Genomic DNA, 26,586 nt, shown 5'->3' on the forward strand with positions numbered 1-26,586 from the left:
ACAGAGAATATGTTATTGCAATTAGTCTATAGATACAAACAACACCCAAGTGTATTTGATGCTTTAATATTCAGCCTGTGTTATTTCTGTCCGCCCCAATATTTTTAAAGGGTTAGGGTTACTCTAAAAAGTGCAGGGTATGCGAGTTTCTGTGTGGTTTACTAATCTACTTAACTCAAAACCTGTCAAACTTATTGTTGGATCTGGAGCCTGTTCAAAATGGATCTACATCACAGCTACTGTGACCTTCTTTATCATTTCAAACCTTTGTAAAGTCAAAACAACAGTGAAATTGAGTGAACTGAACTACAAAATATCGAACAAAGATATTTCAAGCTGAGTAATGTTTAGGGCACAATGCATGTATGTCGAGGCGTAGACCTGTTGTTTTAAGTGATGCGTTTGTCTTTGTAAAGCTTATGGAAATTATGTCTTGGCCAAAGTGTTTTTGGGGGGAATAGATGTAATTACAAATAAGATTTTTGATTTGCCTTGAATTGTGCTGCACCTGGACTGTTTTGTAAGCAGAAAATGTGTCCTAATTGTGTGTATTTTTGTATCTTTTGGAAGCCACATTGTCCCGGTTGCTAATTTTCCTTGAGGACAGGACTGAGCATCTCGGTGGCTGAAATAGAGATAAAACTGCTTGTGCCAATTACGATGGGGGTAGACGTTGGCACTGGCGTTGGTTGGTCTCTGATGCCACTCTGGCACACGAGCAGTGAACGAGCCGGTTGAACATTCAAACGCTGGGGTCTGGGCGAATGGAGACTAAAGCTCTTGACTCATAATATTGTCAGCCAGTACCTCTTTACACACGGCCAGCATGCCATTTTCTCCATCGTTCTCTTGTTTTTGAAAGTGTAATAATATTATGGCAGCAGAGAAGACAGATTTAAATGAAGCACAGTTGGGCTTTTTCATCCGCGGCGTGGACACTCACATAATTACCCATCGGCATTGAAAAAGCAGTAACTACTAACTAGAGCCAATTGAATGTATTGACAGAAATGGATGCCTCCCTTGGTAATTTAGACAAGCCCTTCAACGTAATGACTTCTCCTGACTTGGAAGCTGCTGCTGTTATAAACTGCCAATCACAGCAATTATGTGGGGTAACATGGACGTCGATGGGCTGTTTATTTGTCCTGAGTAGTATTTTAAAAAGCAATAATAAATGCAGTTTGAGCCTCCAGCTGGATATTGTGGGAATTTGCCTACCAATGCATAATACAAGCATTTGAAAAGTAGTTCTTTTACATGTCTAAGCCTATAACCTTTTATGAAAACAGTGGAACTCAGCATGCTATTTGCTGCAACTAATGATTGCTATTGTATATTATTGTACGCCTTTTAAATGCATTTCCAACCAAATAAACGTTGAAATATGGCAACTGAAGGCTTCTAGTTAGAGAATATTTGTGAATAAAGTTTATTATTGACAAAAATCCGAAACTGTTTTTTTTTTTACATTTTGATTTGATAATGCTCTTTGATAAAAAAAAAAAAAAGGTATATTTGTGTGTTTTAGTAACATTATAATGATCAAAATATGTCAAATAAAACATAATAGTCGACAAGTCACGATTAGTCAATTATTCGTTTGCAGCCCTACTTCTTCAGTAATGTTTATGACTACCAATAAAAAGATAAATTAAAAAAACACAGCTAGAAGAATTTCCTTGGATATAGAAAAAAACATATTGAGATGGATGGATGGGAACTCTGTGTTTATAGAATCCAAAACTACATATAAGTAAGTAGTGAGCATAATAATATGTAACTTGATATGTATGTAAAACGTATTGAAGACATTAAATATTTCCTGTGATTTTATTATTTAAACCTTATGGTTAAAGTTTTTGGTTATTTTACACTGCCAACATAAGGCACTGCAATTTGTTCTTGGCACCACATGTATGTTCTATAGCACTAATACACCGTGATATTAGTCACAAATAACACGTTGGCGGTTTGAAGATATTGGATTGCAGAATCTTTTTGACGTACGTCTTTCTTCTTAAAATGTAGCAGCCTACAATATCCTACACTGAAATGCAAATGCAGGTTGTATTCGCTGTTTTACATTTGTGTTTTTGACGTACGTCTCCGGGCCAGTGACTGATAGGAATATTTTTAGATAGCAAACACCTTGGCAGCCATGTTGAAGAGTCTGTTCTTGTCAGCCACTCAGTATGCGAGCCAAAAAGAGTGATGCACGACATATCAAGACATTTATGCATCTGTTCTGATCACAGAGTTCTGGCTGGATTTGGCTCTACTTGTCAGACTTGGGTTAACTTGATCCAACATTGGTGGAGACATGGCGTACACTGATCAGTGAGTGGCCATTGGCGTGTAAATGTTATGCTCCGATGAGACGGTTAGAAAAGGCACCAGGCGATGGAAGGTGCCCAGATACTTCCTCCACATTCTATTCCATGTTAAGCTGAACTCTGTGGAGAAATGTGTTTGTCACAGTAGATTAGCATAAAACAATAACGTTAATCGCTATTGTTCCGCAGCCCATTGTACTTCGAGCATAAAGCATGAATAAAGTGGGCAAATAGAATTAAGCTCTTTGTATGGAGTTGCTGTTTGTCTTCCATTATGTGATTATTAGTCACACGTTCAAGCAATTACAATTTATCAAAAAGTATTGCAACATTTTCATATAGTTTTTATTAACAGGCCAGACTGGTAGAGAGGAAAGTAGAGAAGTCAGAATTATTCTCTTAATCAACAATTGTAATTATTTTAGAAGAGTGCACTAACTGTATAGCGCTTTTTATGTGGCTGTTTATATCACAATAACTTTACTTTTGAAATGTTGATTAAATAAAGCTGGTAACATCATTGGAACAGTAATGTATTAGCATCAAAGAAACTTAAAATATTTTACTATTGTTTTGTTATGTGTCAAAAATCATGAATATTTTTTATACTGTGATATTTCTTCTCACAATAATCATAATGCTAAAATTCAATACTATCATAGGGGTTCAATCAATAAATCAATAAGAAATACTGTTACCGGTACTTTTGTATAAATCAATAACTCAATAACTAAAATCAATAAATCAGTAACAGAGAGTCAAGGTCAGACATACGTATTTGTGGTCATTGTGAAAAATGCTGCTACAATTGCGGTATGAAGCGAACTATAATCACAACTGTATGTAATTTCCGTATACAATGTCCATATTGTCGTGACATTATAAAATATAGGACATTTCTTTTTAGCATCAAAGCCATATAATCAGCTTTAGCCTGTTGTGCTGTTCGCTGTCACACAAACCATATTATTGCTCTTTTGTGGGCTGGTGCAGCTTCATTTGTAATAAACTAATGTGATTTGAGAGATTAAACAGGAGTAGGAGGGGATCATATTTCAGCATATTTCACTGCATAAACATCTGGTGCAGGTCTGAGCTGATTAGCACAGCATCTGGATGGGAGGACTCGCTGCCCTCACACAGACACAGATTATCTATTATTATTGTCAGTCTTATTATTTCCCCAACAGCTGGAGAGAAGGAGTTTATATTCAGATAAACAGTGTGTCATTTGTTTATGACCACTTCAAAACATGTAACAAGTCTGGCAGGACTTTTTCGATATTGATAGCATGCATCTTTTCTCTGTACTAGTGTGGAATTTTTTATTTATTTTTTTTGTTTAACTATGATAACATCTGAGCTGTATGTGGGTAGGGCTGCACGATATTTAAATGATTGCGATTTGCTATATTGCTGCAATATCAATACTATTGCAACGTTTTAACATACTTTTTGATCATTTCAGTTATATAAAAAATAATATGTCTGTCAAAATTAAAACTTAGCAGAGACAAAACCGAGACACTGAATATGGAAAATCATGAATGAAAATGGGCCTTTTTCGACGGTTTCATTTTAAAAACAGTACGCTGTTGTCAGATGGAGGACATTTGTGTTACTGCCATATATTTAGTTTATTGTGATTATTGTGTCAGCCAACATTACGGTAAAAATACTTTTGCAATATATTGTGGGTCAAATAATGATCATGTTTAATTGTTTTTCACAGTTTTGATGCAGTAGTATGTCTTTAATGCAGCAGTGTATCACATTTCAAAATGTGTTACTGTGACAGGTACGGTACTGTTCACAGTTCAGTTCCTATGTCAGTTTTACTTATGTGTTAAGTCCCTTAACAGTAGAAATTCCCAGCACTGCTAATCAGCTAAATGGACTTCCTCCCCACAGCACCGAGCTCGGCCAAATGCTCTTAACAATTCCCCAGGTCTAAAGTGTCTGTCCCTTCAGTTCCCGGGGTCAGAAGTCAAAGAAAGGTTAGCTCCAAATCTGTCCCAGGCCCTCGAGACGACTCCATCTGGCTAAATGACAAGCTAGGTATTTTCAAAGTTCTAATGAAACTTGGAAACTGGAATGGGATTACAAATATGGTTAGAGATGTAGTTGAATTGTGATATTTTGAATATTTTTCTATTGCTGGATGAAATAGGACGCGTTTAGATCTTAAGATATTATGTTAAAAATCATATTTGTATTTATGCTCACTAGTGGTGTAGTGGTTTGAGGTATAGCACTTATGTGATTGTTACTACCTCAGCGTTGTAAGTTTGCCTCCCAGGCCTACACCGTTTGTTGAATGTCTCTACCCTCTCTTTCCTATTTTCACAGTGCAGCTGTCCTGTCCAATAAAGCATTTGGGCCAGAAAATCTAAAATAAATAAATTATGTTTTTCTGTTTTTATATTTTGCACTGACATTGTGGAAAAAAACTACATAGACTGTGATTGATTGCTCTGTTGGCCCTGTGACTAGCTGGCCCCTGTCCAGGGTGTACCCCACCTAAGGCCCAAAGTCACTGGGACAGGCTCCAGTCACCCGTGACCCCTAATGGGAAAAAGTGGTAGAAAATGAATGAATGAATGAATGAATGAATGATTGCTCTGTTAAAGTGCAGCCTATATAAAGAACATTTTATAAAAAGAAACAATTTACAAAGTGCTGCACAGACACAAAACATCAAAAAGGTATAAGTGCTCAATTTGATCTTAAACATAAAACCGGTCAAACACAATCCAAGCCAAATAATAAAAACATAAAATACCAATAAATAAGTTAAAACCACACAACTGTTAGCTAGAGAATACCACAACTGCTACTCTTTGCACAATGGCCATTATTAGAATCAGCAGCATTTCAACCATACCAATATCACAAATACAAATGAATGTAATGCCATTATAATATCGTGTGGTGAGATTTGCATATTGTTACATCCCTATTTCCAATTCATCCCAAAGCTACAAACCTATTTCTCGGCCTTACAAATACTACAAATACTGGCCTTATCTCCAATTCCCTCAGGGCTGTTCCTATTGGCCGCTGCACTGCCCCACACCCTGCTGGCGTTATTAACACATCAAATGTCACTCTTGGACTGCCATACCTCCAGGCCACGCGCCCCCTTTAGCGACAAGCAAACCATTAAACTAGATATGCCGTCTACTCGTGCAAGTGTTTAACCTATGCAGACTCTGCATAGTGACAGCATTCTGCACTGCTGTTAACACTGGCAAATGCTAAGGTCTGGGTACGAGCCATTGGGCAAGGCATCTCACCTTTTTCGAAATACCAAGCGGACCAGAGAGTATATCCGCATATGAGGCGGTCTGTGTGAGAAAATATCATTATGAGCTTTTGGCGAACCAGACCTTTCAGTAAATGTCAAGCGGAGTGGACTGTCATAATTACTATCGCCAGCAATAAACAAGGAAATTATGCTGCCTGGTAGGTCTGTGTGCATAGGGGGAAAGCTAAAGCAAATATTTGAAGTATAAGCCAATCTAACAGCAATAATTTCAGTAAAAAATTCAAATAGTCCCTCAAATTGTGTAAAACAGGCTACATTGTAAAATACAGCTTCCTGAATTTGTTATTTGCTCTGGCAAAGGTCCAAATGTTTTATCAATCTGAATCCCATGGATGAATGAATGTACTCAGTATCAGCAAGAACTAAAAATCAAGTATCCGTACTCTTATCAGTCAGGGGGAAAATGGTATTGGTGCATCCCTAGTAAATAAGTAATAAAGTGCCTGAGAGAACATGGTTTTCTTGTACACTTGAGTGAAGTATTGCTTTGCTCCTCAACCGACGCCGCAACCGATATATTAATAAAAAATGTAAATTCAGGTCTGTTTATGATCCAAAAAAGTATATTTAGTTGGAAATTGACTCAAACGACCTTCTTAGTAGAAATAATCAATGCAGTTTTCTACAATTACGGTTAAGGTATTCTTTACAATCCCCACAGAAAGATTTCACCCATCCTTCATTGCTGCTGGGGCCAGTCAGGGGCCCGCAGTGCAGCACCTGGGGAACCTTCTCTAGATTTTGATTCACGGTCAGGAGTACCTTGCTGGAGGAATAGCTCGCTTTCAATAATTTCAAACCTAGCTGGTCACCGTTATAACATTTGGCTTTTAACATTGTAAAGTGTATGCAACCTTCCCTGTTCCCTGCTGCTGATTAATGGCCTCATATTCGGTTAATTAGACCCTGGGCCCGCGGCACAAAGATTTAATTCCCCCTTCATCATCATCGTCAGTGAAGAAAAAACACAACTGATTAAAGAGTAGAGGTCTCTGTAAAGATGGAGAACAGGAGGTTGCAGGGATGGATCACACGCAAAAGCTTTTAGGATTCACAGGTGTGGTTCAATTTGAAAATATTCAGTAGAATCTTTCATTATTAAATTAGTTGATATTACACGTACGCATTTCAGTTTATGTTGAGCTATTGGAACGGATTTAGTTCCTAATCTAATAACGTGTGCTTCCCCTCCTCCCACTATTGCATTGGTTAAGATATCCAATTATAGTCTAACAATTTGTAGCAACGGTTGTTAAATATCAAAAAGAAATGTACTAGAAAACTGTAAAATCACCCCAGGTAGGAAGTTATTTTTAATCAAAGCAATAAAGTAAAGAATGTGTGTGTAATTCCAGCAATACCATCTAAGAATGTGCAATAAGCCGATAGTAGAGTCTCACCTTGTGGCAGTTCAGGGGACACATATGGCACTTCCTGTGTGTTGATGTGGGTCCAATCAAAGTCGTCATACGGATCCTGTTGGTAATCGCACTGAGAGAAGCCTTCATCGAACGTACAGCTTCCTGCAACACAAACACCAGCACAGAATTACATTAACCTTTTATAACTGCATTATCTTAAGACACACGATTGTGCTTTTGTATCCAGAAGCATATGTGTTTTTCAAAGAATCAATGAAAAGGACATGCCCAAATCTAAATCTAGACTTAATTTGTATTTAACTTAATTTAACCAACCACGACTCAAAAATCAGCACCAGAAGAAGCCACCACCAGGCTTGCGCGTCCCACCGTTTGAGACCCGCTGATCTGAAGCACGTTTCATCTCTATATTTATCCATGTTGATTGCTCCCCGCTTGCTTATTTCTCTTTTGCATGTGATGTCTTGGCTCATTAGCGAAACCACCAGGAGTTTGGGGCTTGCGCATCACTCAAGGCTAGCCGGGACCACCTCTGACTCAAGTACCCCCCTCCGGCGCCCAATCTGAGCCCGTTTAGACTGCCCCGAGACGGACATGTGGATGCGCCGACCTCCCCCCGCTTTTCAATCGCCCGAATGCACCTTAGCAGGGACGTGGTCTTAATTGAGAAAGACGCCGCTTGTCCCTGTCGGCCATTTGAACCAATCAAGTGGCTGTGATATGTAGCTGGTTTGCTGATAGCGCGATGGCAGCGGTGGCACGCTGTTTACTGGGAGCTATCTGATTCATAGAGCCGGCAGTGTGTTAATAAAATGGCCAGTAGAGATAAAGCTAAGAAAAGCCGCCACCACGCCATCTGATTCATGTCTCTGCAAGCTAATGGGTGTCCTCTGTGTGCCTTTTGTTGGAGTCAGAAAAGGCAGAAGTCAATTATAAATCATGAAGTAAATGTGATTATACATATTGCTTTGCATAAACTAGCCTATACATTTCATAAACAACATAAACCAAGATAGACAATACAAGCAGATGATAGAATAGAGCAATTTAACACAGCAAAGCGCCATGTCAGAAGGAATCAATTTGATGACATAAGAATTGTGGTCTAAATATGAAACTCTAGTGAACAAAGCTGTACATAATCTAGGATAATCCACAATTCAAGTGAATAAACTTTGCAAAATAACTGTATCACTAAGATTTGACATACTGACAAACGCTACTTTGAAAAAAAAAAAACAATGCACTCGGTCGTGGTAGCACAGCTTCTCACAGTCAAATCCACCACAAACTCCTATCAGACCCCATCACGACGAACCCTCAAATCTTCTGTTATCGCTGCACTTTCACTACCTGTGTCCTCAAGCCCCATGTGTGGCTTTGACAAAGGGAGAAGCGACAGTCGGCCCCCCGCTCTCCTGACGATATGCCCCGCTCGGCAACGCCGCGGCGCGCTCTGACAACTGCCGCCCGCCAGCCAAACAAGTTCACATCAGACTCAGCAAGTGACGCCGTGCATGCCCCCGAAACCAGCCGCTCCTCGCAGTCCGCTCCCGTTCAATTCAATTAAGTTGTTGTCACAGCAACTTACCTCAAGTCATAAGTGAAGAAATATACGTTGGGGTTATGTAGTGTGGCATGACAAGTCTCGTTTGTCTGCCTGGCCTTGTTCCATTAGAGACAATCTAATCAAGGCATTTGTGCAAAGCGCTTCAAGAAATGGTGTTGGAAGTAGAAAAAACATGGATATCTGTCTCCAGAGATGTTAGGTAAGTTTCTCTAGATTTTTACATCAAAGCGTGCTAGAGCAGGCATTTAGAGACGTTATCTACACAGTATTCCACTAACCCAACAGCTATGATTACAGAGTACAGTAAGGCCATTGTATTACCAGACGCTTAGTCAAGGGGCTAATTTTGGTTCTGCTGTTGCTGACGGCACCATTTAGCATTGGACCTGTTTTTCTGACCTCGACAAAGTGGTTTATTAGGAGCTTGTTATTTTTATAACCAAAAGACGACTTTTTGGATTTGGAGTAAGTAGGGTTGGACCAGCTCTTGTGTTGGCTACCATGTGTATTAATATTATGTTCCATGAAAAATGGATTTCCTTAATTATCCTAGCTAAACTTGAAATGATTAGACAAATCGATCATCTATCAGGTTTTTAATAATAAACATTTATCATTTAATAAGCTTTGGTTCAAATCAAGTCTTTTCACCCAGTCGGCTCCATTTTGTTTTACTTTTTGTCAGTAACCTTGCATACTTTAAAACATGTGCAGCCTTGTCACTACAAGCCACAGAGAGCCCAAAACACACTGTAAATACTTTAGAAACTTCATCACAGAAAAGGCTCGACAAATTTTAAAATGTGATGGATTTAATGAAAACTGTGAGCTGATTTCTTAGACCTGTTTGGAAACAAATAACTTAGTCTTTAAGATGTTTTTTTTCTTTTTTCATAGATTAAACATTTAGCATTTTTAAGTAAGGACTAATTTGGAGTTCACAAGCCAAAACCAATACTGAAATTGAATCTTCACCTGGACAGAGCTAGACCTGAGCCAGGACTGAGACATGAACCACTAACTTATCTTGGAATATATGGGACTGTAACTCACTTTTGCAGAAGAAATAATCGATCCAAGACAAATAAAATGTGGACTAAACAGATCCAAGTAGAATCCCAAATAGGACTAAACCAGACCAATAGTTCTAACCTTGAACAACGGGCTTGCGTCCCACCGGTGTTACAGACCCCACCATTTGAGAACTGCTCAGATCGACAACATTCACTTTTACTTCAGACGAAGTAAACAAAAACACTGTGTCGGAGCAGAAACAGGGGTGCAGTGGATATCAAAAGTGTGAAACGCTCTTCACATAGACACCCATAGAAATAGATCTGTGCAGCCCGCCCACATTCGCAGCCAGCACGTCTTCCTTTCCTCCGTATCCTGCCAATTTGGTCCGAGGTGCGGCTAACGGCTAATGCCTGGTTGCCAATAGCCCGAGTGGAGTGGTGCTTGAACTATCATTTTGCCTCTTGTATGAAGGGTAAAAGGAGGGGACAAGCCAACGCCGCTGTTTTCCAAAGTTTGTGCAAAACAGGTCCATGACAATAATCTTTAAATCTCATTGTGCACCATGAAAACATAATACTTCAAGGTAGTCGTCACATCTCAGCTATGTTTTGTCTTGTTTTGCATGTCTACTGCAATAAAGTGTGGTATTTTAAACAAAATTTTAAAAAAAAATGTCTTATGACACGGTTTGTCGCCTACTTTACCTATGATGTAAACAAAGTGTCAATTGTGTTAAATGCATTATCTATTATCTTCAACTACACTAGTGAATATAGTGAAGTGGTACTGTCAGCGCTTATACTCAGACTTTTAAAAGATTTAAGGAGACATTTTTGCTATAGTTTGCAAGCCAGTTCTACGCCTGAATGAATGAAGAGATTTTTATCTGGGAGGACATAAGATAAATCACAGCAAATCTATGTGGAACTAGCATATCTTACAGCACAACTATTCAAAGATAATATTCCTCATTCAAAGCTCATACCATTGGAGAATAATCACAAATGCCAGACTGCTGTCAAGGTTTCAAGCGACCAGTTGGAGATTTGACCTTCAAATCAAAAGTACTGATTTCCAAGCCTGTGCACGAGGTTGTCCTTTCTCTCTTTTCATTAGTTTAACCATGTATTTATACTGTATAAAAGTCCAAACAAAATTTTAACTAAGAACAAGGCCAACAGATTGTACCAGTCAGTTAGAATTTAAATCTACAAAAAGGGACCTTGCTAGAGACAGGTTTTCACAACTATTCACATCACCCTGAATGGGAAAGAATTACCGACCTGCTTTTGGATTCCATTAAAAGGGAAAAAAAGATAAAACATCTATCTTAAACCATGGTTCTATTAAACCTTCTGGACAATGACACAATCCAAAACATTGTCCAGATGCCAACCTTGGAAACATTTTCTTCTCAGGTCTCATTAGGGGCCACAACAAGAAGGTCTAACCCAGAACTAAAACAGGACGAACCAGGTCTAATCCAACCCAAATAAAAAACAAGCCTATAACAACCCCAGAAATGAACACGTAAAAGCTCTGCAAAAGACGTCAAAGCACAACAGTTGTACAGTACGCACTCCACACTTTGCAAACCACTGTACGAGATTGTGAAAGTCTCAAAAATTCACCATCCAGCCGCGTGTGTCCAGATGGGTCATAAGTGCCCCGCTCTCCCCCCCACTCACAAGGACACTGAAAAAGCACCCCGACTGCATGCTAATCACTTCCTAATCAGCTTGTGTGATTGGCTGCCTCGCTAATGAAATAATGGTGCCTCATTTGCATAATAAAATAATTAGAGGGACTTGATAAAGGCTCAAGGGCAGAGAGGAGGCACTCTCTCTCTCTCTCACACACACACACACACACACACACACACAAACGAGGGAGATGGTGACACGGGACAGACGCCGAGTTTTGTAAAATATCGGTGAGTGGCATCTGACACAACATCTGCCAGCGTCGCTCAACATCATTTAGCGGCGATTGGCGCTGACCTCCACCTTCAGAAGGAGTCACACATGAGGACTCAAAGTGTGCAAATATAGGAGCAAGCACAGAATACTGAGCTGAGCCAAGGAGGAGTCTATGGCCCTTTGAATGTAGTCAATTTGAAATGATAAATCACAAAGGGTTCTGCCAAAGTCTAAAATTGGATTGATCAAGAAGGAAGATTGGACATAATCAGAAGCCTGTTGTCATTTCTTTAGTCTAAAGGCTAGATAGATAACTACCAGGACTAAACCAGGACTAGATCCAAACTGGGGCCAAAACTTGACAACATCGGGGATAAGTAAAGACTAAATCAGGCTAACAAAACTAGATCAATTAATTAATTAATAAATTCAAAATAATGAAACCAATCAGCATGCCATTCAAACTGAAATCATCGGGACTAAACCAGGCCTAAATCTGGAATAAACCAGCAGAAATCCACAGCACTGCTTCTTCTCAGTGGCTGAGTCTGAGTCATTATCTCACAGCTCCGTTTCGGTCTGAAGCTGCAGATGCTATCACAAGCACAAGATAAGACTGAATGAATGAGGAAGTTGAACAAAGGCGTGAAAAAACATGGTTCAGAAAAACACTAATTAATTCTACCCAGATCACACTAAACCTGTTGATTAATTATGATACTGCAGATATTAGTATGCATTTATGGCCTGTTCTTTGGTAATTACGGTGGTGTAATTGTGATCACAATCTGATCTTGTGACGGCAACAAGAGGAAGAAGATCAAACTTTGTCAAAGACCAGAACTTCAAGGACAATTACTTTTAAATCTAAACAAACATTTATTTTGTCAATGTTCTGTATTATTGTGGGTTTGAACTTTCAGTTAGCGTTCAAACGTGTCCATACTTTAACGGTGCATTCCTGTTGAAACTCTCAGACTTTTTTATTCTTGGTGCTTTTTTTGCTTTGTTTTTGACCGTTGCGAGGTATGACCAACGCCTTGGAGGAGATGTCTGAGTAGTTCTAGTTTATTGACCTCTCCATGTCGACTTTGTGGCCAGTGTTAAGTGCTTTCCGTTCTCCCTACGGTCACTGGACTCAGTTACTGCTTTTAAGGGTCAGCTTAAAACCTTTTTATTTAGTCAAGCCTTTTAAATGCACTTGTTTTACAGACTGATTTTACTGTATATTGTTGTATATGTATTGTTCACTGTAAGTTTTTTGTGTTTTTATTGTTTTATTCTGTGTTTTGTGAAGCACTTTGTGACTTCTGTCTGTGAAAGGTGCTAAATAAATAAAATTTACTTACTTACTTTACTTACTTTCCTCCACTCTATAATTTTCAGGATGTCAAGGTGGTTATTGTCAAGGTGATCATCTCTGCCTGACCATGAAGGACACTAATAAACTTGTACCTTATCATTTCCTTCCAGTGACGTCCCTACCTTGTGTCCTATCCCGCTCCGTCCTCGCTTTTGTCTCCGTGTGAAAAATAGGTGAAATTAGCTTGAAATGATACAAGGTGACATGAGAAGCGCGCACACTTTCATCGCAGTCGTCACGCTTCCGTGGTCCCTACATCCAAAGACCCCTGCGCCGCCTCCTCCCACTCCAAAGTGACACGCGTTTCTAAATACACACACACAGGCGACTTCTCCACTGGTTTAATTGGAAGTGCAGAAGGCTGGAGAAATGCCGCGCCTTCATCTCGCAGAGTTGTAATTGAATCGTGTGTATTGTGCGTTTGGCTGATTCAGGATTTTACATTGACAGTGACGACGAAAACAGAAATGTGGTGGATTTTTTTCTTCTTCTTTGCCCCTCGCTGAGCGCCTCTCTATATGGGGTTAATACGGCTTTTCAACTCAAATTCAAAACTCAAGCACTTTTCAAACTGGTGATTGTCTTTTGAAACTGGCAGTGACCTCAAAACCGTATAGACTCCATTTACAAAGGACAAATGCTGAATGGGGATTTCCCCTTTTAAGATTATTTCAACAAAAATATGGCAGGAATGTTCAAAAATCTCGCTTTGAGCAGAAGTATGAACAGAAATGAAATATGGAGAACGTTAGCTCAATGTCAACATTCGGCACATACTGATGGGGTGAGTTATAACATGCTGAGTTTAGGAATTTACATCAGATGGTCAAATATCCACATTCTTAGTCATCCAGTGTAAATGAGGTCTATTGTTGTTTAGCAGCTGTCCTCGTGTGTATGTGTGTATCCCACAACTCCCCACTTAAGCTTAAAGCAATAAAGATGAACTCAAACGTGAAAAATTACTAGAACGCAAAGTTGTTATGTGTTTAGTGAATTGGCCAACTGTATTTGTCGAAACGTAAACACAAGGAGCTGTCATCATTGCCAATCATGTGTGAAGTATTTTCTCCCGACCGAGCATAGCAGTGTCACTGTCACGTGTCGTGATTGGGTCGGGCGCTTTAGCAGTCAGTCAGCGGCGCTCTTTTGATGCTTCTGGATTAGCTACGGGTTTCCACATGGAAGCCCCGTCATTACAAAGGCTCAATAAAAACGGAAAAATCTCACTATTTTCAGCAGCGTTGCGTCAGAAATATATTTTTTCTGGTGCTATAGTCAAGTCAAGGAAGGTACATCACTCTTGGACAAAATGACATTGACACACTTTCATCTACTGTTCCTTTTCCAACAAGTTTCCACGTGTTCTTTGCTTTTTACCAGAGGAAAACGTGCCCGGTTTGAAAAAGATCTTGTTGGAAAATGTGCATCTACCAGATTTCATTAAATGTAATCAGGTAAAATGTGTTCTGTCCCAGTACAGATATATTGTAAAAGTAGCTATTTGGGTCAAAGAGTACGTTGTGCACTGTCTGCGTCTCTTTATAGAGCATTTTATTCTCCATGAAGCAGGAAGTGCACTGTTACCATGCTAGTTGTTGTTAGCTTTAGCGTCAAGGCAAAACTCTAAAACTAACCCTAGGAGTCAACAGTAAAAGTTGACTGCAAAGACTTTAAATTGGACTAGTTCACTTTTTTAAGACAGTAAAAATCACCTGTTACATTTAGGAAAGTGAGCTTGAGGAAATATTCATTTTAAAGTGTATTCTAAATAAAACTATAAAATATTACAACTTAGCAATATATACAATCATTCGAATTGATGCGTGAATGATCTTGTAGTCTGGAGTATTTCTGCAGGGGTTAAATCTCTCTGGCCCACTATCTTTATGACATTCGCCTGGTGGCAGTGTTTTTCCTCTTCACCTCATTCCCTCTGTCTATCTGCGCATCGTTTATCTCTATTACTATTCAAATGCTGACATTTAAAGGAACTTCACAGAGCTGGGGACGGGGCAGCAGATAAGGCAAGGGGGGAAGCAGAGCGGGAGGGCTATTCCTATTGTGATTTCAGATAGAGGCATATTGCATGATTTCTCTCTTTGTGGTCGTGTAGGAAAGTTTAGGTAACCTCTCACCTCTGCGTTACCTGGCCCCTCCCCCAGCGCTGCGTGTTTGTGAATGAGCTCAGAACCGGCCCCAGAGGGAGTCGAATTACAACTGCTTTAATTTCTTTGTTTGATGACACATTTACAGGTCAACACGCCTACAGGACAAGGGCTACACGACTACAGGCTGCACAATGCTACACACTATCATGCAATGTGTGTGTTTTCTTTTGACTGTGATACAAAAATAACAAAGCTACAATGTTTCTGCAATCATCACTTTTTCCACAATGATAAAATGTTTTCAAAAGTGTAACCCTCCAATCCATTCGATAAGCTACAACAACAAACTTGAAAGAATGCAACTCAAGACACCCCATCATGGAGTTTTAATTTGTAAAACAATCCACTCACAGTCATATAGAGATTTACAGCTTACAGTTGTTGACAAAGACGACTGTTGGGGTTACACTTCTCCAAAACCATAAACCAAAGCAGGGATCTGATATCTGCTGTCAGTGTGTGTAATCTTGAATGAGTCAGGGGGGAATAATTATGGCCTTAGACGGCACTCAGCGCGTCTGAGCCTCGAGAGCACAGCTGGTTCTTCTTTTAACTCAAATGTGAAATCCCCAAACTGCAAGTCTCAACAGGCTGCTGCTTTACACGCTCCGCCCTTCACGGCACACTTGACCTCCGAAATGCTGACTGGCTGACTCACCGGAGACGCTCGGCCCATGTAAACTTTGCAATACAGTGACTCAAAGTGGGAAGAATCTGGGGAGAGCTTAATCATTTATTGCACGACTCCATAGATATGTATCCTGAGATCGTGTGCTTACGTGTAATTTATTAGCAAGCAACGTCTAGATGTTGAATACTGTGGAGTGTGGACTAACACGGACAAAAGCTCAAGAAATATATCAAAGGTGCACTGCGTAACATTTCTAGGGAGGGCACACCACCTGCCATGGGGATATTCTTGCTTCTGGGATGTTCCGCAATGTGGCATTCAACTTTTCTGTCTTGCTTTCATGAGCTTTAAAACAGTCATCAAGACAAGCAGGTGGTGGAAAAGTCACTGCTTTTTTGACTGATCCAATCCTATTCCAAAAGCCTGTCCGGGCGCTGCCAACGACATAATCCTTCTTCTTGTTGTATTAGTTAACATAGGGCTGCCGACCTTGAGAGAAAAATAAGTTCTGCACAGACTAAAAAGTCATTTTCAGGTTGCCCAGGGAATCGGTGCATTGTTGAATGCACACGAATATTGGATATTTTACACAAATCAATCTACTTTATAGGATATTTTAGCAGTGAGACTTTTCCCTCGTTGTCAATTTAAGAAGGGAGTTCGCGCTCGACCAGAAATGCCATTCCAAAGGAAATGCTGATCCGCGGCAAAAAGGGGAAAAGTGGGCGGGGCAAAATCAGGTCAATACTAGTTTTGGGGGCATCTTAATATCTGGGATTCTTCAAAAGATTTTCTTGTGAAAAATGAGAAGTAATAATACCAATTCCGCTTTGTTAATTAACTCTAGTAAAATGTTGATTAACAAAGCATAAAAGTTTAGCTTATTGCAATGTTAGATTGGGAGTACATTTGCTGACACTAACACTCCATAGACGCATTGAAAGCCAGATGTTTTCACTGTATATGGCTTGCTCTACCTTGAGGCAATGAAACATGGGGGATTTGGCAGCAACATCTGGCCAGAGCACAAAGAATCAGACGCCAACCTGCTATAGGTAATTAAGACTGCATGTAACGTTATTTTGTACCAGAAGTTGTTTTACAGACGGTAATATGTGCTCTAAAAAACAGTCCATGGTGGAAGTTCATGGTGGTCATTTTGTATGTAACATGTAACATGTAACACATTTACAGTTATTAATAGTTGCATTTAGGAGTGTCAAGAGTATTTATAATCATGATTATTCAGGTTCAAATATATATTTATAAAAAATAATAATCCTGAGAATTGAAGGCAGCAAAAATGTGTAATTTCAATTCAATACATCAAAAAGTAAAACTATGTATCTTTTACCAGGCTTATGTAACACAATACCATTACGTTTTCATTCAAAAAGTTTGATTTCATGAAGCTAATGAGGAATGGTGATCCATCAAACCTGTGAATGAAACTGAGAGAAGTATTTTACTGGTCACAGTGGAAGCAATTGTGAATAATTTTAATTTGAAATAATCGTACCATTAAAATTTGATGATGTGAGATCCCCCAGTTGCAATACAAAATTCTATGGTCAACCCTTTTATCTTGTTTTTCTGTTTTGACCACATAAAGAGAGTTTTGGGGTTCTGGTCGATCTTCAGCCTGTTGTGCTGCACTGATGAACGACTCATGCCAAAGACTTTAAAGTTAAGCAGAATCTTCTTTTAACACCTCTGGCCGTTCCTGAATCCAGAATGGGGCCTGGATGGACACGTCCCATTGAGTTAAACAAAAGCACTCTCGGTCTGTAAATGGATCAATGGCGGACAGAATGGGGTCAGAATGATTGCTAGCGTGTGGTGGAGGGCTATTTGGGTGGAGCACAGCGAGCCCTTGCACCTGTATGTACCAGGAAGAAGCATAGTGCAGCCATTTTAGTGTTTGCTCCTTCTTTACACTGCGGTCATTCATCACCTCCCCTGATAGCCAAACGGATAAATTACCAGGGGAGAGTAACATTTCGACTAATGCCCTTTTTCCGTTGCACAGGATTTGAACGGACCAATCGCGGCGCTGGGCAGGAGGCCGTTTGTTTCTGAGCCAATGGGGCCGCGGCTGAGGTTTTGGACGCCAAAGCAGGGCTGGTGTGGCTGTGATAAGAAGCAGAACAAACACACACACACACTGCGATATGCACATACGTTCAAACAGACTCGCACAAGGAGGGTAAGGCCAAATGGAAAGAGGGAGGACGAGGGGATTGTGGGGGAAAAACAATAGATGAGTTGGTAAAGTGAGAGGAGGAAATCTGAGTGAGTGCGGAGGAAAAATCCCAGCCTGGAGCAACGAATCTGAAGCCAAACTGTTCATGGGCAGTTAGCAGTACATTACCAGGAAGGAAAAGAGATTTGAATCACTGGATCTGAGAGAGAATGGTACTGTTATTTGTCCAATGAATAAATTAATTTTCACGTTGGAACAGTGAACAAAATTCAAAACAATACAGTTAAAGCTGTTCAGGGAAAATTTGACTGAGGAGAGATTTTCAATGGCGCAAAATCTGTGTTTTACAATTTCAATAGAATATATGGGAATAATATTGTGAATGTTGTCTTTAAAATGTTAAAATTTTGAATATTGAGTGTATTGTTTGTGTTAAAAATGAAACTAAAAGAGCTGAATAAAACTGAACTTTTGTGATTCCTTTTACCGTACAGACATTTTACATTGGTCTGATAATTAAAGCTCAACTTATACATTTTAAAACAAATTTTAACACATTGCTGTTGGATTGACAAATTGTCTGAATGTTGTTGATTGTTGATCTATTTTTTTTGTCTATATCTCCCACCCCTAGCTAAGAATAAACCTTCGGCAAATAGCTTGTTTCAGTCCTTTAAACTCCCCGGTAGACAGCCTTAACTTCATTATTTGAAGTGTTCTTCTCACAATCCTTTACAAATCAAAGTCAGGAATCCTTCGGAGGGCAGACGATCGAGCTAACGGCAGAAGCCCAATAAGCGATGCATGTGAAGGTATTGAAAGCTAGCCCAAAATCCCTGCCTGGAGCCACTCTAAGCAGGTTAAACGCACTGCCACAGTAGCTTAGCGCGTCAGCACACAGGCCCGTGACACGCTGCTCTGCCTGATGACTCCCCCAATTGTCCGGCGACCTGCTCCAGAGCTCTGTCCATGGACTGGCGGGCTCAGGGTTTAGTCTAGTCCCGTTTTTGTGCCACCAAAGCACTTCTGTTGTCGGACAAAACGCCGCTCTACCCGGCAACGCACAAAGAACAACCTGAAACAGCAGTTATACCAGAGGGACTGATAGAAAGAGACGCAGAGAGAAGCTTGGCATAAAAATACATCCAAACATCAAAGACCAGAGGAGAGTTCTAAAATAACAATAGGAAAATGTAGCTGGGACTTTCAATATCAAATAAAAATTATGTCAAAGCAGCTCTTTTATCTGTGACACAGTTCTGTCTGCACTACAAACAGATGCCTAACGATAGCATTTAGCGTCCTGGAGGAGATTTACTTTTGGCAAGGAAATGGGGAAAAAAGAGAAAAGAGCAGAGAGTGGAAGCCATGGAGACGCAAAAACAAAGTCAAATCACATCCCGGTGGGAATAACACAGACAAGACAGCATGTAGTGCAAAGCTAAACATACATTACAGACTGCTATTAGTCTATGGGGAAGGGGGCGCACTGAGGGGTAAGCGGAGCGTTGGCAATGATAACAGGCATAAATAAAGAGCGTGACTGTGTCGAAGATCGGGTGGAGATATAAGAAACAAGAAAATGTATTTACCTTTGCACGCCGGGAAGAGGGATTATTTAGAAACGCAACAATGTGCTGTTTAATGTAGTGTAGGTGGTGTTTATGCACTGGATAAACATGGATGTCAGGGCTAAAAGACAGTACGGTAAATGCAGGTATAATGGCAGTTATTATAGGATTCTGAAGACAATGAGAGACAGAGAAAACATTCATGAATTTAAGCAAGACAGCTTTGAATATTGGCCTTATGTCAATTTAGTTAATAGCGATTTAAGTAGTTCATCTTCTAACTTTGCTGTTGACCTGCACACAAAAATAACATTTATTATTTATGTATTTGCTCAATCAACGGTTAATCAAAGTTTAATTTACAATAAGAGGAAGTGAAGTTATTAGGTCTACAAGACGATCTTCTCACTTATTAAGATGATTTAAATAAAAGTTTAAATCACAATTATTCAAACGATTATTTGCTTATATAGAATGAACAAATGAATGAACAAACTGATTAAATTCAGAGAAATAGACTGTTGTAAACGATCTCTGCAGGTACAAAAGTAAAATCTATCAGTTTTTTTTACCATTCAGGGAAACGCGTAGGTGAACAGACTTAAGACTTGATGCTAATAATATCGATAACTCAATTACACTTTTTTTTATTGTCTTGTAATTTAAATTTGATTAAAGGCACTTGATTTAAGCTCAACTTAATGTAGCCTAAAAACAGTTCCATACAACAACACATCCAATAAAACCTGGCCTTGAAGTCATTGAGGAAGTTATTTCTGTATTTTGTGGGCAGAAGCATTTAAAAAGACAGAATGAAGTGTTCCAATTTGCAATAAGGAAAGTTTTCTGCGCGTTACAAAACCCCTCGGAATGTGATTACTTTCTCCCTTTCACCACACTGTGTGCATACCTTACTGCTCATGGAAGTGTGTGCGCGAGTTGTCACCTTGTAAAAAAGTTTGTCAGACGTGACTTGGGGCTGCTGGATGTGAGACAGGAAGACAGACAGGCGGGAGAGGGCACAGAGAGGGAGGCATTGGGGGGTGCGACAGGCCCCTTCTGTACAGGACGTGGCGGCGTGTGCAGGCTTGTGTGTGAGTGTGCAGGTTAAATGAGTTTGGGGAGTTGTCGCCTCTTTACGATAGCTGTAACTGGCCCGAGGACAGCTGTTATTACACTTTACAACAGGGAAATAGTGCATGTTCTGGTAGTCTGTGTCTGTGTGTGCGTGTGGGAGAGCGAGGGCGCTTTTCAGAGCCGCGAATGAAGAAATGTTTCTGTGGTGGAACCGACTTTAGGTTTAATGACAGAGAAAATTAAAGATGTTTCAAATGGGCCCTATTCAAAATAAAGCTTTCAGAGCAAATTATGTTCATTTAGACTGATTTCATTAATGTCCCGCAAAATGCCATGAAGACTGAGTGCTTTGATTAGAACAAAACAGAGAACACAATTTTGTATTAAAAGCGCAACTGCCTAAAATTGTAGCTATTAGACTATAAAAAAATTCACTTCGGCTACAAAATGTACTTTTAAAGGTTGAATTTCAATCAGAACCTTTCATTATTTTTGGCCATTTAACTATTGTGCCATTAGATCCTTGTTTAATTTTGCATTGAGACAAAGTTAGTCCCCAGTCTAGCAAACAAGGGACAAGGGCTCAAGGGACAAGGGCTCAAGGAACAAGGGCTCAAGGGACAAGGGCTCAAGGGACAAGGGCTCAAGGAATAAGGGCTCAAGAAACAAGGGCTCAAGAAACAAGCACATGGATGCAGCCTGCTCATTATTGTAATGTGTTAACACTGAACATTCTCAATATTCAAATTGGTACGATAAAAAGAAGCAAAAAATCATGGATAGGATAGAATTTGCATGGAGGTCTCTATCAGTCAGCAGTGCATTTCTTATGAGTTAGTAGGTCAGTAATAAAGCCTCTGCTCTTCATGTAACTGGGAGCTAAGGAGTGGCTTTTGGGAGTGACAATGGCCAGAGGGAGTGCTCCGTCATTGGACTTATGACAATGTGTGTGTGGTGGTTATAATTGACAAAGCTGAGAGCAGGAAATGAGTCCAACAGGTTTGTGACTCAGACGGAGGTTTGAGAGCAGCGCCGCAGGGCCACACACCACCGCAGACACCAGACAGCATTGTTAAAGACTTCTCCCTCTGTATCCAGTCCACTGACAAATTTACTGTCGGCTTTGAGGTTTAGTGGCTCGGAGGAATAAAGAAAAAAGGTTGTTGGTTTAAATCCCTGAACGCACACAAACCCCGCCATGACAATTAACTAACGCCACGCCTTGCTTTTGTTTGGGGGAGGGCTATTGACTAACAGTGCGCGATGGGTCACCGAGATGTCACAGCGTCATTCTTTCAGCCAGAGTTCCCAGGCAATGAAGCTCAAGGCGGGGATGATTTGCAACAACCAATTTTGCCTAACACATGCATGTGTTTGGACGGTGGGAGGAAGCCGGAGAACCCGGAGAGAACCCACGGTAACACGGGGAGAACATGCAGACTCCACCCAGAGAGATCATGTGATGTTGGTCTGGTCCAGGAATCGAACCCACGATCTCCTTGTTGGGAGGCAAGAGCGCTAACCGCCTTTGCCACCGTCCACCTGGCAGTGTAGATTTTAATTGTGCAACACCGCTTCTCAAAAATAAATGCGTAAATGATTCATTAACCTTCCAACTTTGCTCCGGTTTCTAACTAAACCCTTGTTGTTTCCCAAATACAGTTTCATAATGGAGTGTGAATGGTTGGAAATAACTGAGGGATGACATGTTCCGATGAATTAGAGGGGCCTGGTTTTGATTTACGTGACTAAGCCTGGATACTTTCACTACGTCGCACATTTGCCTCTTACCGCTTGCTCAAGTTGATGATTACACAAGACTACAGATGATAAACCACATTCCTGAAAAAGCCATTGGACGTCGACATACCTTGTTTTCCCATAAGAGACCAAAGCAAACACGCAGTGGGTTCAGTTCAGTTATAGCCTTTGCCACTGATATATATTGCTCTTAGAGATTGCATACTTGACCCAAATATGTGATTTTCAGTATGCTGTGCTTGACCCTGAAATGTCCGGGGTAAAGCCGAGTGAGTGCACATTTGGAGGGACTGTGGCCTATAGCCCCGAGGCACCGGGACTCAACCCAAGACGGACCCTTAAAACTCTGTGTCGTGAAGTGGGAGCTGCGAGGGGCTTCGCTGGAGCTGAGAGCCAGCTCAAGAAATCTGAACCAAGGAAAGCGTAACTGCGGGTACACGAACTGGACACTTGGACAATATGAGACTGACAATGGTTTGATCATAAGTGTATTTACAACATTGAGGATTTAAGTCACAAATTGCCCAAATGATTCTCTGCTTGATCAAAGTTACAACCTATTTCATGTATTTTTTTAAAAAGTCACTCTTTATCATTGAGACTGGAAAAAACATGCCATTCAGTGCAGGCAATGTCATATTCATCTATAGTTCTCAGTCATTATTATATTTGAAACAGCTGGTTATAATGTAGGGCTGTCACTAACGATTATTTTAATAGTCGACAAGTCTATTGTACTTTTGAGACTTTTAACATACATTATCAACAAAATAATGTTTAAACATGGTGACTGAAAGCTTATAAGTGTGTATTGGTGTATTATTGAAGAAAATATATGTTTTTCTCTTTTTCTTTTTTGACATTTTCTTTAATAAAGTTGCCCTCTTTGTTATAAAAGATATTTTTTGTTATCTGATATTTTATTTCAGATAATGATTACAATGATCAGAAGTGCAACGAGTAATCGATTAATTGTGACTAGTGGACTAGTCACAATTAATCGATTACTCGTTGCAGCCCTACTATAATGTCTATAGAGTCTATAGAAAGATTTTATTTTCAATCACCAAAAAAGCTGCATGAGATATGATTCATACACTGTTTTAATATGAGGCGGTATTGCCTGCATTTAGAACAATGAGGTACCTTTTTACTCCTGTGAGTGCTGGCCTACATCCCCTAAACTTTCCCACCGCGCTCCTCGTCCTCTGCCCGCTCTGCCACACATACTGTACTTTCTCTTTTGTTTTTTACTCATTACTCAGTCTCGCTCACACACAAGGCTCCCATTGTGACCACATGTATACGCTGCAATGAGTGCCGTAAGTAATTAACGCTGTTTGTGTTTGTTCTTGTTTGGGAGACTGATAATAGAAAACAAGTGGAGACTGGCCTTGTTCATTAATCACCAATCTATCCACCAGGTCGAAAGCTTTCATTAGCCAAGTCCACCCTTTTGGGTCAATATCCTGCCCACCCAATAATGACTTAATATATAGTCTTTGGTTAACATAGTGAGATCTGCGGCGCAGCCAATGCCAAATCTATGGCGGATTATCATACTATTAATCCTTGTTATAACGCTTTTAATGATGAATGTTTCAGAGGTGAATCTACTTTAATATTCCCAGGAGCAAAGGTAGAGATGAAATCTAATAATTCTTTGACTGATTTAATATCCAATGACATCCCTAAAACTACTTATTTCTAAGTTGTGCTATGTATTTTCTGAGATATATAATTTGCAAAGAGCTGCCATAATACTCATGAATATTCCTCCATACCTTTATGCAAACAAATTATCCAAAGCAGAAACAGGCAAAAATAGTGAACCTATGCAGCATTTTGCTTGTGGACTCGTGTCAGGCCTTAATGCAAATGGCACTAAGTGTGCAGTGTAATTCTGAGCACTCGCAGCAAAGGCGGTCTTCTTCATGCTCACAATAATGTAAGTAATCAAAGTGGACAAGGGGCTTTGCAGGAAGATAGACTCCACTCCACTGTCCCGCAGGCAAAATGATGGGGGAGGGAGCGAGGGGACGAATGATAGTGACAGAGGAGTAGAAATGTGTCCCAAGACGTGATGAAAGACCAGATCAAACCAGTTGGTCATTTTTGCACCATTAACAGCCCATTCTGTCTCCGGCAATTGCAGACATTTTTATCCTTTCAGCATAAACAAATCCCCGGCGAAGATCAGTGTGCACCATTTACCCAACATTTACGGTAACGCTAAAGGCCTCGGAATGTAATTTCTTCTAAATCACAGCATGATGTGAAAGTGTGAGAGAGCAGCACTGATGGAGCCCTGTCCTTTGATTTACAAGCCATTTACATCATTCGGAGAAAACATATTATACACCAACGCCAAAGATGGAGACATTATGAAAAACATGAACACAACTATGGCTTTCTTATGTAGTGCAAGCTATGATCAGCCATTGCTACTTTTCTGATAAACCAGTGTTTCTGTGCAGAACATGCAGCATTTGTTTTTTTTTATTTCAAGATATTGCTATTGAGATACCGTAACTTTTCCCTGAGAGTGGTGCAGTGGGTTAAACATTTGCAGACGTACTGGTTGGTCACCAGCTGACCTCCCACATAAGTCAGACACCAACTGACAATTATCTTAGTAGTCGACTAGTCTGCAATTATTTTGCCTTTTAGTTGATTATTGTCAAACCATTATTTTTTGTATATTGTACTATATCTGTACCTTGAGAATTTAAATACATTAAAAACCAAACAAACTATGGTGAGTGAAGGCTTCTAAAGAGAGAATATTTGCTATATAATGAACTGCCAAAATAGTTTATTACTTTTGGCATTTAGATTTAAAAGAATAATAGAAGATTTTTCGCCGATTTGAGAACTCAAGCGACTCTTAGTCCCTTTTTTAAAAATGTGCATGCGCACACTCACCCCCCACCCTCCTGTTGTTTCCAAGACACTGCCTCCCATTAAACCTCGTACGGAAGCACGTAACAGCCTCGCTGCTACGTGTGCGTTTGTTTATTAGCGCGACGGATCGCATCGCATCTCTCGTCTCCGCAGATTTCCGTCTCTTTCTTTTCGTCATTTTGTACTGTACACTGGAGGAATTCGCTAAACACACACCGGCATATCGACCACGTATGCGCAGCCAGGGAAATGTGCTGCTATGCTGGGAACGAGCCTGCAGGTGTGCAGTGGGACGAAGGGAATGATTGACATGTGGGAGAACTACTCGGCTGTGCACGCCACGAGGAAATGAGACTCAGATTGAGGGCCAAAAATCCTCTATAAGTCTTTTACTGTGTGTTTTACTCTGGCATCTGGCAAAAAATGACAAACAATGGGGCAGGTTCAATGGCATCTCTTGGCAACAAATCTAAAACTAGCAATTAATCTGGAAAAAAAATCAACAATACAATGCCATTTCTTTGACCCCTTCCTATAGTCCACCAAATCCAGTCCAATCCCCAGATAAAAGAGGAAGAGTGTCAGACTGAACAGCTAATAAAACAGGGCAGCAGCAGCAGTGAGTACAGGGACATTTTTGTCAAGCCGGCTATTCCGATCTGGCTTTAGGTCCACAGCCCTTTGCCGTGGCTGCGACTTCACGGAGCAGAACACACAGAGTGAAAATGTATACGTATGTTGTGATGCCATGCCCAGAGGAGGGCGCACAATTACAAATACTGTCTTTCAAAGGCAATGTGTTTTTATGCCGAGGGCGCAGCGTAAAATCCTCTCAAACAAACAACTTGAGGAGTAAAAAAAGTGCCTTCCTTGGACCGAATGCATGTCCGGGGGCAATGTGGCAATGCCGAGTGCGTGGTTCACTGTGGATGGGCGTGTGAGTGCGCTGGCCCGGGGCAGCAGTGTGTGTGTGTGTGTGTGTGTGTGTGTCTGCGTATGTGGGGAGTGCAGCGCTTCACGCCAGGATGGACATGAAAGGTAGGCAGAGAGAGCGAGAGAGGAGAGAGAAAGGATGCCCACACAACAAACTGTACAAACCTTTGGCCACAGTGGCATTCGTGTGTAGTGTGTATTCTTTTATGTCTTCTGAACAGGAAAAAAACAGCACTGCTTTTATGTATACAAGAAACAAACAGGAAAAAAGAAATATGTGTCCAAAATTATTTTTGGTTTGCTAATTAATAAGTCAAAATAGTTTGATACAGTGTTTGCATAAGAAAAATATTAGCCTGTAGCAAAGATTGGCCATTTGATTTGTGCTTTGAAAGTACAACCTTTTTTACGAGTGAGTCC

General features: G+C 40.3%; 1 protein-coding gene across 1 annotated transcript in view; it reads right to left on the bottom strand.

Annotated features, from left to right (window-relative positions):
• Positions 1-26,586, bottom strand: part of ptprk (protein tyrosine phosphatase receptor type K) — a 107,024-nt gene that overhangs the window by 57,023 nt on the left and 23,415 nt on the right. The window contains exon 2 of the mRNA XM_072445534.1: positions 7,065-7,187. Within this exon, the coding sequence (XP_072301635.1) occupies positions 7,065-7,187 (123 nt within the window). The remainder of the gene's footprint in view (positions 1-7,064; positions 7,188-26,586) is intronic.

Source organism: Eucyclogobius newberryi, unplaced genomic scaffold (assembly GCF_026437365.1).
Source record: "Eucyclogobius newberryi isolate DKJ021-1_F unplaced genomic scaffold, fEucNew1.0.hap1 SCAF_1, whole genome shotgun sequence".
NCBI lineage: Eukaryota > Metazoa > Chordata > Actinopteri > Gobiiformes > Gobiidae > Eucyclogobius > Eucyclogobius newberryi.